The sequence below is a fragment of the Juglans microcarpa x Juglans regia genome, chromosome 1D (assembly GCF_004785595.1).
Source record: "Juglans microcarpa x Juglans regia isolate MS1-56 chromosome 1D, Jm3101_v1.0, whole genome shotgun sequence".
Classification (NCBI taxonomy): domain Eukaryota; kingdom Viridiplantae; phylum Streptophyta; class Magnoliopsida; order Fagales; family Juglandaceae; genus Juglans; species Juglans microcarpa x Juglans regia.
In genome coordinates, this window is record NC_054594.1 from 4,455,850 (window position 1) to 4,470,678 (window position 14,829).

General features: G+C 34.9%; 2 protein-coding genes and 1 pseudogene across 4 annotated transcripts; 2 read left to right on the forward strand and 1 right to left on the reverse strand.

Moving 5' to 3' along the window:
• Positions 1-1,193: 1,193 nt before the first annotated feature.
• LOC121253318 (7-methyl-GTP pyrophosphatase-like) lies at positions 1,194-5,663 on the forward strand. 3 transcript variants are annotated; one of them, XM_041153353.1, is made up of 10 exons: positions 1,194-1,303; positions 1,547-1,621; positions 2,592-2,675; positions 3,423-3,492; positions 3,575-3,666; positions 3,985-4,026; positions 4,149-4,229; positions 4,719-4,928; positions 5,028-5,204; positions 5,290-5,663. In XM_041153353.1, exons 1-8 carry the CDS (start codon positions 1,280-1,282, stop codon positions 4,788-4,790), a joined length of 540 nt encoding a protein of 179 aa, XP_041009287.1. In that variant the 5' UTR covers positions 1,194-1,279; the 3' UTR covers positions 4,791-4,928; positions 5,028-5,204; positions 5,290-5,663. The 3 variants fall into 3 exon arrangements, with proteins under 3 accessions (XP_041009287.1, XP_041009296.1, XP_041009291.1); XM_041153362.1 differs by having other exon boundaries at positions 1,223-1,303; positions 1,554-1,621; XM_041153357.1 differs by lacking the exon at positions 1,194-1,303 and adding an exon at positions 1,397-1,420.
• A 2,152-nt stretch (positions 5,664-7,815) lies between these two features.
• On the forward strand, positions 7,816-8,407 carry LOC121253337 (annotated as a pseudogene).
• Positions 8,408-9,362: 955 nt separating this feature from the next.
• On the reverse strand, positions 9,363-12,056 carry LOC121253307 (ADP-ribosylation factor-like protein 2). Its single transcript, XM_041153345.1, is given in 7 exon segments — positions 9,363-9,448; positions 9,552-9,777; positions 10,400-10,419; positions 10,422-10,479; positions 10,782-10,944; positions 11,604-11,714; positions 11,829-12,056. Coding segments are annotated over 6 exon segments (555 nt in total). The 5' UTR covers positions 11,894-12,056; the 3' UTR covers positions 9,363-9,448; positions 9,552-9,639.
• Between the last annotated feature and the right edge of the window lie 2,773 nt (positions 12,057-14,829).

Here is a 14,829-nt window from a genome sequence, read left to right on the forward strand (position 1 = left end):
TTCAAAGAACCAAACAAAGAAAAGGAATTGAATTCGAAAGGAGTCCAAATTGAATGAGAATAATGACTATTGATCAATTTCTTATTTCCGAGAGAGAGAGAGAGAGAGAGAGAGGACTTGAGAAGAATGAGAAGATGGTCCTTTTTTTCAAAGAATCAAAATCTATCAAAGTACTTTTATTGGGAGATTGTTACGGATTGTGTTGTTAAAATCACAGGGATGAGATTCTCAATTTGTCAAAATCGATGGAGCTCACCACCTTTTCTCCCAACGGTCCGTAACAAAAAATTTCAAATCGGAACATAATTACTAGTTGGAAAATGGAAAATATAGTACTAATCTCAAATATGGCTACAAATGTGTCCATTGATATATATTTTTTTCTTAATGGCTAAAAAAGTGATTATCTGTGAATTTATATATTTTTTTCTTAATAATTAAATATGTTTAAAAAAATACTTAAAAAAAAAAAACTCATTTACACATTTGGAATGCACATTTTTTGTGCACCCTAGAATTATTCTTTTATTTGAGCCCCATATGGCCATGGAGTTCCATTTACCGACGTTAGCTGGGGTATATTGTCCAGATCGCCCCGACACAGGCAAGGCCCAATTCGAGGCCCAAGCCCAATATTTATATAGAAACATTCTTTCTAGCAGCGTTTAATTGTAAGTGTACAAACTACAAACTACAAACTACTAGGACAAAAGAAAAAGGAAAGCTCCTTTCCTCTTTCTAGTCTCTACGGCCAAGTCTTGGAGTACTCAAAAGCCTCATCTACAAGAGGAGCGTGAAACAAAGAAGATAAAAGAAGATGTCTACCCCAACAGTTCCGCATTTACGGTACATTTCTTGCACCGTACATGATTTTCCCAACCTTTTTGTCTCTGTTTTCCCTACATGACAATAGGAAAAGAAAGGGAGAAAAAAGAGTGCGCAAAATACCGCTGTTGTTGAGCCGCAAAAGTGTCGTACAATATTGTCTATCCGTTTCAACTTATGTAGCTTCTATAGAGATACGACAAACTCTTTTGTTACGATTATTATACTTCTTTTCGCTAAAGTTTTCCTGATTTCTCAATGGTCGGATTAGCCAGAGATTAAAGGCTGTTACTTTTTTTTTCTTCTTTTGTTGGAGCGGGGGGGGGGGGGGGGGGGGGGGGGGGGGGGGGGGGGTTTGGGGGGTTAGTGGGTTATAAATGTTATTTTTCACTTGGTTTTATGACAGATAATTTTGGGTTCATCGTCGATGGCTCGCTGACAAATCTTAACGGAGATGGGATATGAGTTCACTATAATGGTATGGTCATATTAGTGAAAAAAAAGTTTTCTTTATCTGGGATGGAGCCTGTTAGAATATTTAATGAACTGAATAAATTTATTCTTCCATATCTTGTAAACTTGAGCAATGAGCATGGTACAAAGCAGTTTCCTATGTTTTGATCCTGTCTCTTAATTTATTATTCCTTCCATTCAGTTAAGTAATCGATAAATTGAGTTGATTTAACAGAGCTTCACAGGATTAACCGGGCTTGTGAATTAGAGTGCAGACATAGATGAGAAAGTTATTAGGAGGGAAAAGCCAGCAGATTTGGTAATGGCTCTAGCTGAAGCGAAGGTATATTTAATTGTTAGCTCTCTCTAGCTGTTGAACCTCTAGGAATTGGAGCTCAATGTTAATTGTATGCATCTGTGTGCATATATTTTATGATAAAATCCTGTGAGACAGAACCCAGGTCATTTTTATATGTTGCGATTCCTGTGAATGGAATGTGAATTATGTTTCAAATCTTGCCTCAAACTGATATGAAAATAGAATACTCACCATTGCAATTCATCGAGCTTTGGAGGCAGGAGTGTATCTAGGGGGTTCGGAGGGATGTGCCCCTGAAACAGCTTAATCAACATTTAGGTTTGGGAGCAACTTGAAAGTAAGGAAAAAGACTTCAAAACAGAATTTGGAATGAATTATGGTGGGTTTATTCTGTGGTGGGTTGGGCCATGGGTAGTACACCTCATCCTCCACTAAAACATTAACTCTGGCAGCGGAGGGTGTTGTGAAACCAATGATAACAAACAAAGTAAAAGGAAACAATCACATGACACAAAATTAATGTCTTCCGGTAACGTGCCTACATCTACAAAGGTGCAGAAGATTTTGTTATGCTAGAGAATCACAAAATACACTTTGGGGCGAAATATTACTGTTCAGAACTCTCATTAAGTACATATTTAGAGTGTCACACAGCAAAAACCCTAGTTTTTACTTTTATGCATTATTCGCTCGAGCGGCGTATTAAGCCCGCATCGAGGAAACTCTTTGTCCGAGCAAACTCTTATTAGAGCTTCGCTCGAGCGGAGTGTCAAGCACGCGTAGAGCGAACTCTCTGTACAAGTTTCGCTCGAGCATCCTGTCGAGCAAGTGTCTAGCTAATTTTCTGTCTGGCACTTTTTCTGATAGCCCCCATAACTTATCATGGGAATGTCATTTGTTCCCCATCTTTCAGTGATTTTGGACACATTATTTCTGTTATAACTTGTATGATCATAATCTTCGTTGAACCTTCTTATTCTGATTTTCTTCTTAGGCAGATGCCATTGTATCCAAGCTCAAAAGTACCTCTCAATTTGATGTGGAGGCTCATTCAACACTGTTGATAACTGCAGATACAGTATGCCTTGATTCCCCTTTAGTTACTACCTTTTGATAATTTAACTGATTTTAGCAAAAACTAGATCCTTCTACTCTCTCTCAGGTAATACCTGAACAACTGGTTTTCTTATTTTTCTGGGCCTTGTTTGCCCATAAGTGACAGCTCTAGTAATTGATGAATCTACCTCCTTTTAAGAGCCGAATGGGGATCAGGTCTTTGACACCTACATACTTGAGTTGCAATGCAGTTGAACTTGCATTGAGCATGTTTCGAGCCTACTCTCCCTGTCTTGTTCATGCAGTTTGTCTAAATTGCCAAATTTTATCGATTTTTCATCCATAATCTTCTTGAAGTTTTAATCATAAATCCTATTTCTAACTGCCCTTTTTTTTTCAATAACAATTAAAACTTTAAGGGGTTATAATCACCTTATAAAGTTTATATGGTGGATAATCTTCTCCAAGTCCATCAAGTAAAGGCTTCCAAGTTACAAGAATGTATAATAATCCAGGCAATGGATTTTTCCTTGATCCCATGCAAGATTGACACGTCTTTTGAACATATTTTTTCATATCTAATCTACACACAACCTGCTTGGTTTTGGGCTGACATATTCATCTCGTTCCTCACAACATATACATCCTTTGCTTTTTATGATTATGAAGATGCCCCTTACTATTTATAGAGCCCTTTTCACTTCAGTATTTTTGGCATGTAGAGATCATTCAAGGTTATTTCTTACTGCTCCATCCAATTGATTTTGAGGTGGTGGTGTATGAAGGGATAATCAGAGAAAAACCATCCAGCAAGGAAGAAGCACGGGAATTTATCAAAGGTTTTCTTAATGCGCTTCACTCTCACCATTTCTCATTCAAAAGTTGTGCTGGATTTGATGGTCACATCCCTGTGGGTTGCAGGATATTCTGGCGGTCAAGCAGAGGTGGTAGGATCTGTTCTTGTAACCAATCTTAAGACTGGAAAAAGAAAAGGTGGATGGGACAGAGCCGAGGTAATGGTTTCTGGCACTTTTATTTGGATTTGCTCTTCCTGATGAGTGAATATTACATGATTTTAAGCCCACCTAATCTCAGGACATATTAAAAATGTATTTATCTACGTATGAAAAGGGTATTGCTGCTGTTTTACATCTTATCTCCTTTTCTTTACTCAGTTTCGGTCAGATTAACCTGGGTTTTTGTTATTGTAATAAATTATGTTAATGTTTTGCATGTGGAGATCTAAATTTTAGCATGTCTATTCACTTCCCTTTAGAAGTAACCTTGTAAATTAGCTTTGGAAATTAATATTTTTCTGCATGGTGATATAGGTTTATTTTTATAGCATACCAGATGAGGTCATTGATAGCCTGGTAAAATTCTTAAGATATATATTCTCTTTGCTATTTGATATTTTTTGCCAGGAATTTTTCTTCCAAATACTGTTTATTAACTTCTTCCTTGACTTCTTTGTTGATGAACGAGCTGCCCTCAGATCAACGAGGGATTTACACTCAATGTTGCTGGAGGTTTGATGCTGGAACATCCAATTACATTGCCTTTTGTGGAAGCAGTGGTCAACAGAGCTTCCTCTCTCTTTCTCTCTCTCACTCATATACGCACATGCCCACACTTTGAAGGAGCTAGTTTTAGGCACCACACTATTGTGGATGGCACCCAGACGATTCAAGTCTTTCTGACACTTAAGCCACTCCAAAGAACTCACCTGACTAGTGATCCACATCCCCAGTTAAGACCTTCTTCCTTATGCTCCATCAATGAGTTCTAAAAATCTGCTTTATATTTCTGGTGTTCTAACAACGGAGTTTCTGCCACTCTCTCTATCAGGCATTGGCATGTTTAACTCTTAACCAATGTTGTTGATTTGGACGATATTATGTTTTTGTTTGGTCTATCAAGGGGGTTGAACTGATTTGCATTTCTTCCTGAGCCGATTATAACATGTGAAAGCTACGATACATTAAATAATTTTTCTTGTCACTTGCTAGGAGTTGTTGCCTTCTTCCAATTCCTGTGACATAAGCTCTGGTTTGATATTTGGCAGGTGGGGACAACTGATACCGTTATGGGACTTCCTAAAGCTCTCACAGAAAAATGCATACTCGAAGCCCTATAGCTGTAGTGGCCATAGATTCTTTGTCAAAACCCCTCGTGAGATGGAGCTGAATCTGTAATGTTTTCAACCAGCATTTCAAAGTGGTCTTCAAACCCCGTACTGATACAAAACTACAGATTGTTTGGTCATCAATTTTTAATCAAAGTTATAGTTGAACTTTCAACTTTGTTTTTATTTTTTCAAATCAGTTGAACTTTCAACTTTGTTTTTTTTTTTTTCCACATCAGTTGAACTTTCAACTTGAACCCACAGTATGTCTTCTGTTTCCTGTTCACAAGGCTCTAGGCTAAGCCAAACTTCAGAAAATGTATGACTATCTAATCTTACTCATTAAAAAATATGTATGACCATATCTGTTGAGAAGTGACTTGAATCATGTTGATAAAGTGCCTCTTCAGTTTGGTCGCTCGAGTGGTGTCTCTACCGCTTGAGCGATGCCTCAACCCATGACTTCGCTCGACACCTGCTCGACACCGGCTCAACAATCAGCTTGAGCGAGATGTCAACCCGAGACTTCGCTCAACACCCGCTCGACATACAGCTCGAGCGGGACACTAATCCTAATGTTCAATCGAGCGCTGCTCGACTTCCGCTCGAGCGAATATTTTTTTAAGGCTCCGTGCCGTTTCACTATTTATATACATGTTATTCATTTGTATATTACTTTTGGGTATTATTTTAAGGTTGTCGTATATTAAAGAGAGAGTGAGAATCCTTTTGTTAACGGTCTTGAGAATTCATTGGGTGTATTGGGACTTTGGGATTGTGAGGATTGTGTGGTTGATCTCTTGTACTTCATCTTCGTTGATGGTGAATTCATTCCGACCGACCTCGCCAGTGGACGTAGGCTCACATTGAGCCGAACTACTTAAATCTTGATGTTCTTTGTGTGATTGTCGTATGTTCTTATCGTTTTTGTTTCTATTGTGATACTTCAAATTTACACTTTGAAGGAGCTAGGGATTGTGGGGCAGTTCACTTTGGGATCATGAAACGCATGGCACTACACCCATAGGAGGAGCTAGGGATCGAGGGGCAGTTCACTTTGGTTTCCATATTAAGGTAAAGTTAAGGTAATATGCTATCATCTTATTGTGATATGTTAACATTGTCTATTAATTTTTGAATTACTTTTAGAAAATTCAAAGATGATGAAAAGTGTCACATCTATAAAATTGGATGAAAGTGAGATTGAAATGAATTATATGGTATCACCCTCATTTTGAAACCATCTTTGAAATTAAATCATGCAATATGTTAAATGCAAGCATGTATCCGAGTTCGAATTGAAATTGTAATTAATATATCAAAAGAGTTGAAACTGTTTTCTCTATTTAATTTTGTAACTAAATCTGGGATTGGCTCAAGTGGTTATGGGCTTGGGGTATGCTCCATGCCAGATATATGGTTCAAATCTCCTTAACTGCAAATAATTTTTAAAGACCATTAGACTGGAGGATTTTACTTTTGAATGTAATTGTGGAAAACTCTTTCAAGAGTATATGTGCACTTTCAAAATTAGTCAGGATGTTGTTCTAGACACCCGGTGTCCATAAAAAGAATTGTAACTAAAAAATTTGTAAAATTATTGTATTTTCAATAAACTTTTTTAAAGAGAATTTTCAATGCAAGCATGATAGTCACTAAACAGTAATGAACAATAACAAAATTAATAATTAAAAAAAACTGTCTTCATTCAGCACTATATTTATCTAGACTTTTTGTAGATGAGATGAGATGAGATGAGTTGAGATTAAAGTTAAAAAGTTAAATAAAATATTGTTAGAATATATTTTTTAATATTATTTTTATTTTAGGATTTGAAATTTTTGAATTGTTTATTTTATTTTGTATTGAAAGTTAAAAAAATTATAATGATTAGATTAAATGAAATGAGATGAGATGAAATGTTTTCTCATGCTAAAATAAATTTAGATTGAGATTCGAACCGGAATCTGGTACAAACCATGGAACTACCAGTTTAGTGCTGTCACTAATCCATTTAATAACCCTTTCATCAAGGTAGTTCATAATATTCTCCGGTTGTTCCTCTGCCACCGTTGCTGTTGCCGAGAAGCACTGCCCCCGCTGCCGCTGTGAAGCACTGTTGACATCTCTCCAGGTACACGCTCTCTCTCTGTTTTCGCTTGTAAAATAGGGATTATTGTTCACTTATATATAAAAAAAAAAAATAGGATTATCGTTCACCCGGATCTCTGATGGCTTTTCTGCTCTCGTCGTTGAAAACAAAATCGAAACTTTGCACAATCGGAACCCAATAGAAACGTCGTACTGAAATCCCAAATAGGGTTCTGTTTGGTGCTGATATGAAAAATGTTTTGGCTCTAAAGCAAGCTCACAACTGCTGGCATATGTAAGGATTCTTGGGCTTTGAGGTGGTGCAAAGATATAAGTGTTTTGAAATAAAAAGCTTAATGAAAGCTCGAATTCCAAGATCATATTTGCAAAATTTTGCTGAAAAAATGGCAGCTTTAGCTTGAGTGAACTCCAATTTGTAAACCCTAAGGCAACTATGATTTGTAAAACTCCATCATTTGATGTTGTTTCTTTTTTCCCCACTCTTTCTGAGCAATTTCATGTAGTTAAATATTTTTTTCAGTATAAGTTTGACATTTTAGTGAGAAGCATATAGTCAAATTGATGTAGTTTAGGGAGATACAGATCTGAGCAATTTGGTATTTAGCCAATAGAAGCCCAAAAACACATTTTAAAAACTCGATAAAGCCTGGCCCAACTCGACATGCAAACCCGAAACCAGAAAGCTGTTGCAGAGTTGGAGATGGTGGCTACCGGAGTTGGAATTGGAGTTTGGACAACTCCGATTCTGCATCCTTATCTACAAATGAGATCATCCCTATATCACTATGGATGCACTTGCTGTTATATACATCCTCTTAGGTACAAAGGAAAGGATACGAGCCCCAAAGATTCTGAGTTACATTTTGTTACCAAACATGAACTTTCAAATGACAATTGTAATTCTTACTTCTTGTAAGAAAATTTGTGGTTCCCGTGGTTTTTTATTTCTGTTTAAACTTTTTTGTTGACGCCACTTGTTTATCTCGTGAAGAATTCAGGTGATCATTAATCGGTTTATTCATGATGGAAGCCAAATTTTTTCGCTTTCTTAAGATTGTGGGTGTTGGGTACAAAGCTAGAGCCGAAGCTGAAGGACGCCTCTTGTTTCTCAAATTGGGATACAGTCATGAGGTTGAACTAACTGTCCCTCCGGCTGTCCGTGTCTTCTGCTTCAAGAACAATGTAGTTTCTGCCTCTTTTTCGCAGCTGTAAGCCGCCCGAGGTGTACAAGGGCAAAGGTATTATGTATGTTGATGAAGTAATCAAGAAGAAGCAAGGAAAGAAATCAAAATGATTGCAATCAGGATAAGTTATGTTGGAGAATGTTTTAGATGAACTCATGGATGGACATTCCAAGGCTCGTTTTGTCAAGATGAGTTTGCCTGTGTCCCCAAATCAGACAATTCTTGCAGCATGGTGCTTTTTAAACTGGTAGTGAGAGCTATGTATAGCTGATCCAATTTTATCTGAATCAGTTGGGATTTTTGCTATAATAAGATTACTAAATTGTTCCATGAGTTTCGGTGCAAGTGTTCTCGAAGAAAAGCAAGACTAATCTTTGATCTTATTGTCATCTAGAGTATAGAGCCGCCATCTCTTTTTTAACTGGATGAGCAGGTCAGCCTGTCTATAGCGAAACCCTCTTTAACCTCTCCAGGCTAGAGAAATGGCTAATTTATAGATGTTTTCTCCCCTCGCCCGTGTAAATGAAATTCATTTATTTGCAATCTACGAGCTTTAATCTCTAAGGTGAGGCTTGCTTGGATAGTGTTAAATTTTGAGATTTGAAAATGTTGAATTGTTTATTATATTTTACATGAAAATTTAAAAAAATTGTAATGATTAGATGAGTTGAGATCAACTCTGTATCCAAACAGGATAAGTCTAGTCCTTGCATGTGTTTAAAAGTCTGGTACAGTGCCTAAAAGCACCTTATTGGCTTGGCCAAATGAGAAGGATAGCCAAAATTTGGATAATCTGTACCAAAAAGACTCCAAATTGGATTGGACATATCTAAAATAATTTGAATTTCAGCTACAATATTTGGCCAAAGATAGAAGACTATTATTGGTTCATCAAACATTACAATATTAATTTCTCACTTCAAACGAATTTTAAAATACTAGTTTCTCATTTCAAGCAAAAATACTATTTGGTTTGTAATTAAGAAATTTAGATAAAATTTTAAATGAGTTTAATCAAATATTTTTTGTTATTAACATTAAATGACTTTTAAAAATATGATTTTTTAATATTAATTTAATTAGAATATAATTATTATTAACATTTAATTGGTAGAACTACAAAATGTGATAGAAATAAATTAAATAAAAATTATTAAATTAATAATATTATTTTATTATATAGAGAGTGAATAGATAATCCAACGTGGAGATTGAATTAAAATGAAATAAGTAAATGTGTGTGATATTGGCTAAATTTTAAAAATTGATTTGACCAAGCTGAGGATGCTAAAGCATTGGAAAATGCAGGCTTTCTATTATAAATTGAAGATCTGACAAATGTTCCCTCAAAAAACCCAAATGCTAGTTTAGAGATGCTCAGTAGGATGTCAATCTGAAAAAGGCAACCAAATTCCATTTTGCATTGCTTCCATAATCGCATTTAGGAAACAGAATTGTATCTTGCATTGAATGACGACTCTGGTAACGAGTGCATCACAGATACACAAAGCTCTCATTAAACAGAAAATCTGCTAAAAGCAAGTCCATCGTAGCTGCTGTAGGCATCAGTCAAGCACATAGATTCGAGAGGCTATGTCCTGGACCAACCAATCAAATCCGTCAAGCAGCCCCTCACCAGTGTATGCACTACATCCCACAATGTTCCAGTGCCGGGTTTTGTCCATGGCTTCCAAGTTCAGTACCTGTATAAGTAATTATAATATAACCATTTCAAGATATTAGACGTTAGCAATATAGTAGAAAAAATAAACTAATCAAATATATTTGGATAAATGCCATTCGTTTGAATAGAACAATAACCTCTTACATGAAAAATAAGAGATATTCAGCCTCATAAACTCGTTAATACAAAAACCATTCTGTTGAAAGAACGATCACAAAAACATTGATACAAGCTATATACTGTATAATGCACCACATGCGGGGATCAATAATATTGAAAACTGATACACACTCGAATTCATGACCGACATAAAGATGTCCAGAATAGAAGTATTTATACATGAAGTTCATGCTCAGATGTCAGATGTCGATTAAAAAGAGTGAAAAACTGAGTACATGCAACATTTTGACACGTCAATCTTTCAAGACAGAAACTGATATTACAAAACAAGTTTCACCATGATATAGCATCTCTACAGAAGCCTGTGCCAAAGTAGAAGACAATTCATAGCTCTAACACTACAAAACACAGAATACCAAAAAATCAAAAATAAATCAAGTCTCCAACACTTCATTTGAATTCTAACAAGAGCCATTTTTCAATAACATGAACAAGAACTTTTTTTCAGCTAGCAGCCTTACCTTAGCAATTTCCTCTGGGGCAAGGCACCTTTTATATCTTGCTTATTTGCTAGTATCAGTAAAGATGATCCTGAAAGCCTCTGTCAGATGAATACAAGTTAGCGTTTTACTACAACTCGGAACGGAAAGGGGACCAGGGGACCGGGGGGGGGGGGGGGGGGGGGGGGGGGGGGGGGGGGGGGGGTGGGCGGCCAACTATGTGGATGGACAGAAAGAGAGAAACACGGATCTTCTATTCAATCTAATGTTAGATTGATGAAAAAAACTAACAAATGAGGAGCAAGCCAATAAACAAAAGCATAGAAGATGGATAAGTGAAAGCTCCTAGTGAATGACTCGCATTTCACACAAGTGCAGAGAAAAATCGATATGGGTTTTGTACCTCTTCCTTCAAAAGATTGTCCAGTTCCATTTTGCAGTCGTCTAACCGTCTAAGATCCGAACTGTCAACCACCCATACTAAACCATCAGTTTCCTCGAAGTAGTTCCTCCAGTAAGATCTTATGGTTTTTTGGCCGCCAACATCCCAAATGTTAAGAGTATACCTGCCAAAGTCATATTAAGTGGAACTTCGATTGTAATAAAACAAAAAATTTCCAAAACCCCCTCCAAGCAAGTTTTAATCAAATGAAGCAGTATGCACTAAGAGCCAAGAACAGCTGTCAATAAAATAAAGAGTGATGCTAGGCTGCTGCCCAGCAGTGAGCGCTGGGCGTGCCGCCTAGGCAAAACTCTTCTTTTTTATTTTTTCCCTTTTTATATTTTTTTAACATCTTTAAAACATTTTCAAAAATAAAGAAAAATATCAATATACTAATAGTCACTTTCTTAATAAGTAATTAAAAAAAATTAAATACATGAGCAGTCAAAATGAGGGGCAAAATGAGAGGGCATACTAGCATTATTCTAAAATAAATCCCTCAACTTGTTAACTCTTCCATGAATTTAAAGAACTATTGCTGTTATTACATATCTTTTCCGAGGTATTCAGACATGACCACACCATAATGCACAAAAAAACATCATATAAAACCCCTCTTAAAATTCATTTCCGTATATTGCAGAGATTTATGAGCAACGAAAGGCAGCATAGAAAGCATTATATTGAAATGCCCACTACCTGTATGATAGATTGCCCCATTGGCAAATTTATAAGCAGAAAGACGGATACCTATACTGAATTTTATCAGTTTGAAAAGCTTACTTTTGGTAGGTGAGGGTCTTGATGTTGAAGCCCAGTGTGGGACTGATTACGCTGGTATCCTCGCCATTGATCTTCAACACAATCGTAGTCTTCCCGGAATTATCAAGCCCACTGCGAAGAAGAGTTCAACATTTGGTGTATGTGTATGTATGTCAGTGAGGGAGAGAGAGAGAGAACAGACGGAAAAAAAAAATTGTCAGAAAGAGAGATTGGTGGTTTACATACACCATGAGTATACGCATTTCTTTCTCTTTCCTCTTGATTTTTCGAATTATACTGAGAAGCCCCATGTTTTCGGCCTCGCTCTCCAACTCCAAATCAAGCAAACCGCCGAAACCAGATTCAGTGAGACCTCCCTATTCCTTTCGTTCTTGAATAGAAGAAAATTGTTTAGATGCGAGAAAATTAGAAATATTACTATCGCACAAATCCACCTGACCCAGCCAGTTTACAATACCTTAATCGCACTATCCAGCCCGAGGCCAAGAAGCATTTAATCCATGCAACCAAACAGACGTTTTTCCCATTATTGTAAAGTTATTTTTATTGTAAAATAGTTCTAACGGATGTTATAAAATCATATCAATTTACAGATTTACTTTTATGTGATTATTTTGTGTCTATAATAGTTCTCTAATTATAATATATATAATTATATTATCAAGACCTGTGCAGATTTTTAAATTCTAAATTTGTAATTAACATTACTTATTTTATTAATTCAAATATAAAATCATTGAAATATATTAACGTATAATTTTACTAGATGGATTATCCTTACCCAAGAATACCAATCAATTTTTAATATAGAGAGACTGATATTTTTAATATAAAGAGTTTAATATTTTATTCTTTGAAATACCAAATCCCAAGCATTCAATACAGCAATGAAATGTTTTTCAACAGCTTAATCCAACTAAATTCAAGAAGAAAAATAATAAGATGGTTTATACTGAGATGAAATAAGAAGATTTTAGATTAGTTAAATAAAATATTATTAAAATATTATTTTTTAATATTATTATTATTTTAAAACTTTAAAAAGTTGAATTGATTATTATATTTTATATAAAAATTTAAAAATACTATAAAAATAAGATGAAATAAAATAAACTGAGTTAAAAGATTTTTTATATCCAAACGGATCTAATAAAGTTACCTCTTCTCGGAGGCGGGGGAAGATCCCAAAGGCATTAAAATTATTAGGCCCAGTATCATTTCCTGCACCTATTATTATAGTTACTGAATGGGCTGCAAGCCCATAAAACATGTAACTGAATGGGTTTCATAACAGCAAATTTCTCTTAAAAAATTATAAACTTAAAACTATCTTACAATTTTTTATTACTTTATTTTAAATAAATGATATTCTTAAGTCTATCTATTCCCAATCTTCAGTAATTAAAAAAAAAAAAAAAAAAGATCGATACATTTATAATCTTCCATTGGTTGAATTAATGAATCAGCCAATTAGAAATGATAATAGAATGTATAAGTTATTAGAAAAAGTTCTATGGTACACATAAATATAATGTACCATGTAATTATCTTATTTTCTCTTTAAGAGAGAAATAAAATTAAGGGACCCACGAATATTCGTAAAACTACCACTATTGTTAATCAGAAAAAATAATTCGTAACAAAAATTAAAATTAATTTTTCATAAGGTGGTTGTTGCATTAATTGATTGTGAAACTAATTATAAAAGAGTTGTAGGTAATATCGTACGAGTCCAAATAAAAATAGAAAATTGAAGAAAGTCCATACCGAAAGAAAAGAAAATAGAAAAACCTCATAGCACAACTTGCATTTTTTTTTTCAAATAACTCCCTCAAGTTTTTTATTATAGCGATCAATTACTACTTAAAATTTCCCAATTCTCAATTGATTCACTTTCCATATTGCTTGATTTTGTGTTTTAATTGCAATCTCAATTATGCACCACGATGTTTTTAATTAAAAAATCAAACACAAAAAAAAAATGATGAACAATTAGGCTATCTTCTAACAAAAAATATCAATATTTTTCAGATTTTAACCTATAATAAAATCAAACTTAACAATAAAAAATATGAGCATATGTCTAAAATTACAATCCCAACATTAAAAATATAAAAATATTGAAAAATACTAATATTACAACCCAATAATAATAAAATTATAATTTTGAAATAAAATTTGAATGGGTTATTGTGAATTGATTTTGGGTTAACCAGGTTGACCCATTTATTAATTTTGTCTTAACGAGTCAATTTGTTTTGACCCGATTGAACTCATTTATATCAAATTCAAACTCATTAATTTTGTATCGTATTCATATTGAATTCACGAATTGTGTTACATATTATCACCCCTAATGTGGATGAGTCCGGAGGGGCGGGGGGTTTTTGGCCAAAAAAGTGACACCCCACCTAGGTGGGGATGGTGTGTGGCCGTGAGGGTAACGTCCACGGTTAACCGTGGTATTAATTTGGACTGTAAGTTACCATAAATGACACCGATACAATCAATTCTGTGAAAATATTATCCACAATTTGTAATGCCCACATCGTGAACTAAAGAAATCAGACAAAAGAAGTCCATCGCCTTCAGATCGTCAGGTTCAAAAGAGATTCAAAGACACAAGAAAAGGCAATAATATTAGAAGGAGAAGACTAGCAAAGCTAGCTAGATTCGAGCCAATGATTGTATTTATTGTACTATACTACTCCTGGCGTTGCTTTTGGACAAACTGCATGGCATGTCGGTGTGCATGCTTTAATTTTTGAAAAATGATTTTCCTAATATTTTTTACAATAGATTTCATAACAATGTCTTAAAGGAGTATTTTTATAAATTTTCTACCTCTCTGATCATCTTCCTTCCATAAGCATTGAGAAATCAGTTCCCTAAGATGCACTTATTAACTTCTTGTTCAAAAATAAAAGCGTTGGTACGCATAGATATATATACACACACACACATACACACATTATCACAGATATTAATATGAGTTGGCGTTGTAATTGGTAGAGAACTAGTTAGTTACTTAGTTACTAATTTTAGTTACTAACTTTACTTTTATTTTCACTTTAATTACTCTTTCGGTATAAATATTGTACACTCTCTCTTTGTAAAGTTAAGTTTGAATAAAAGAATTACAGATTCCTTCTTTTAAGTCTTTCCAAGATTTGTTCAATTTGTTTCATAGTATCAGAGCGGATACTTTAGGGTTTCACTCTTGTCC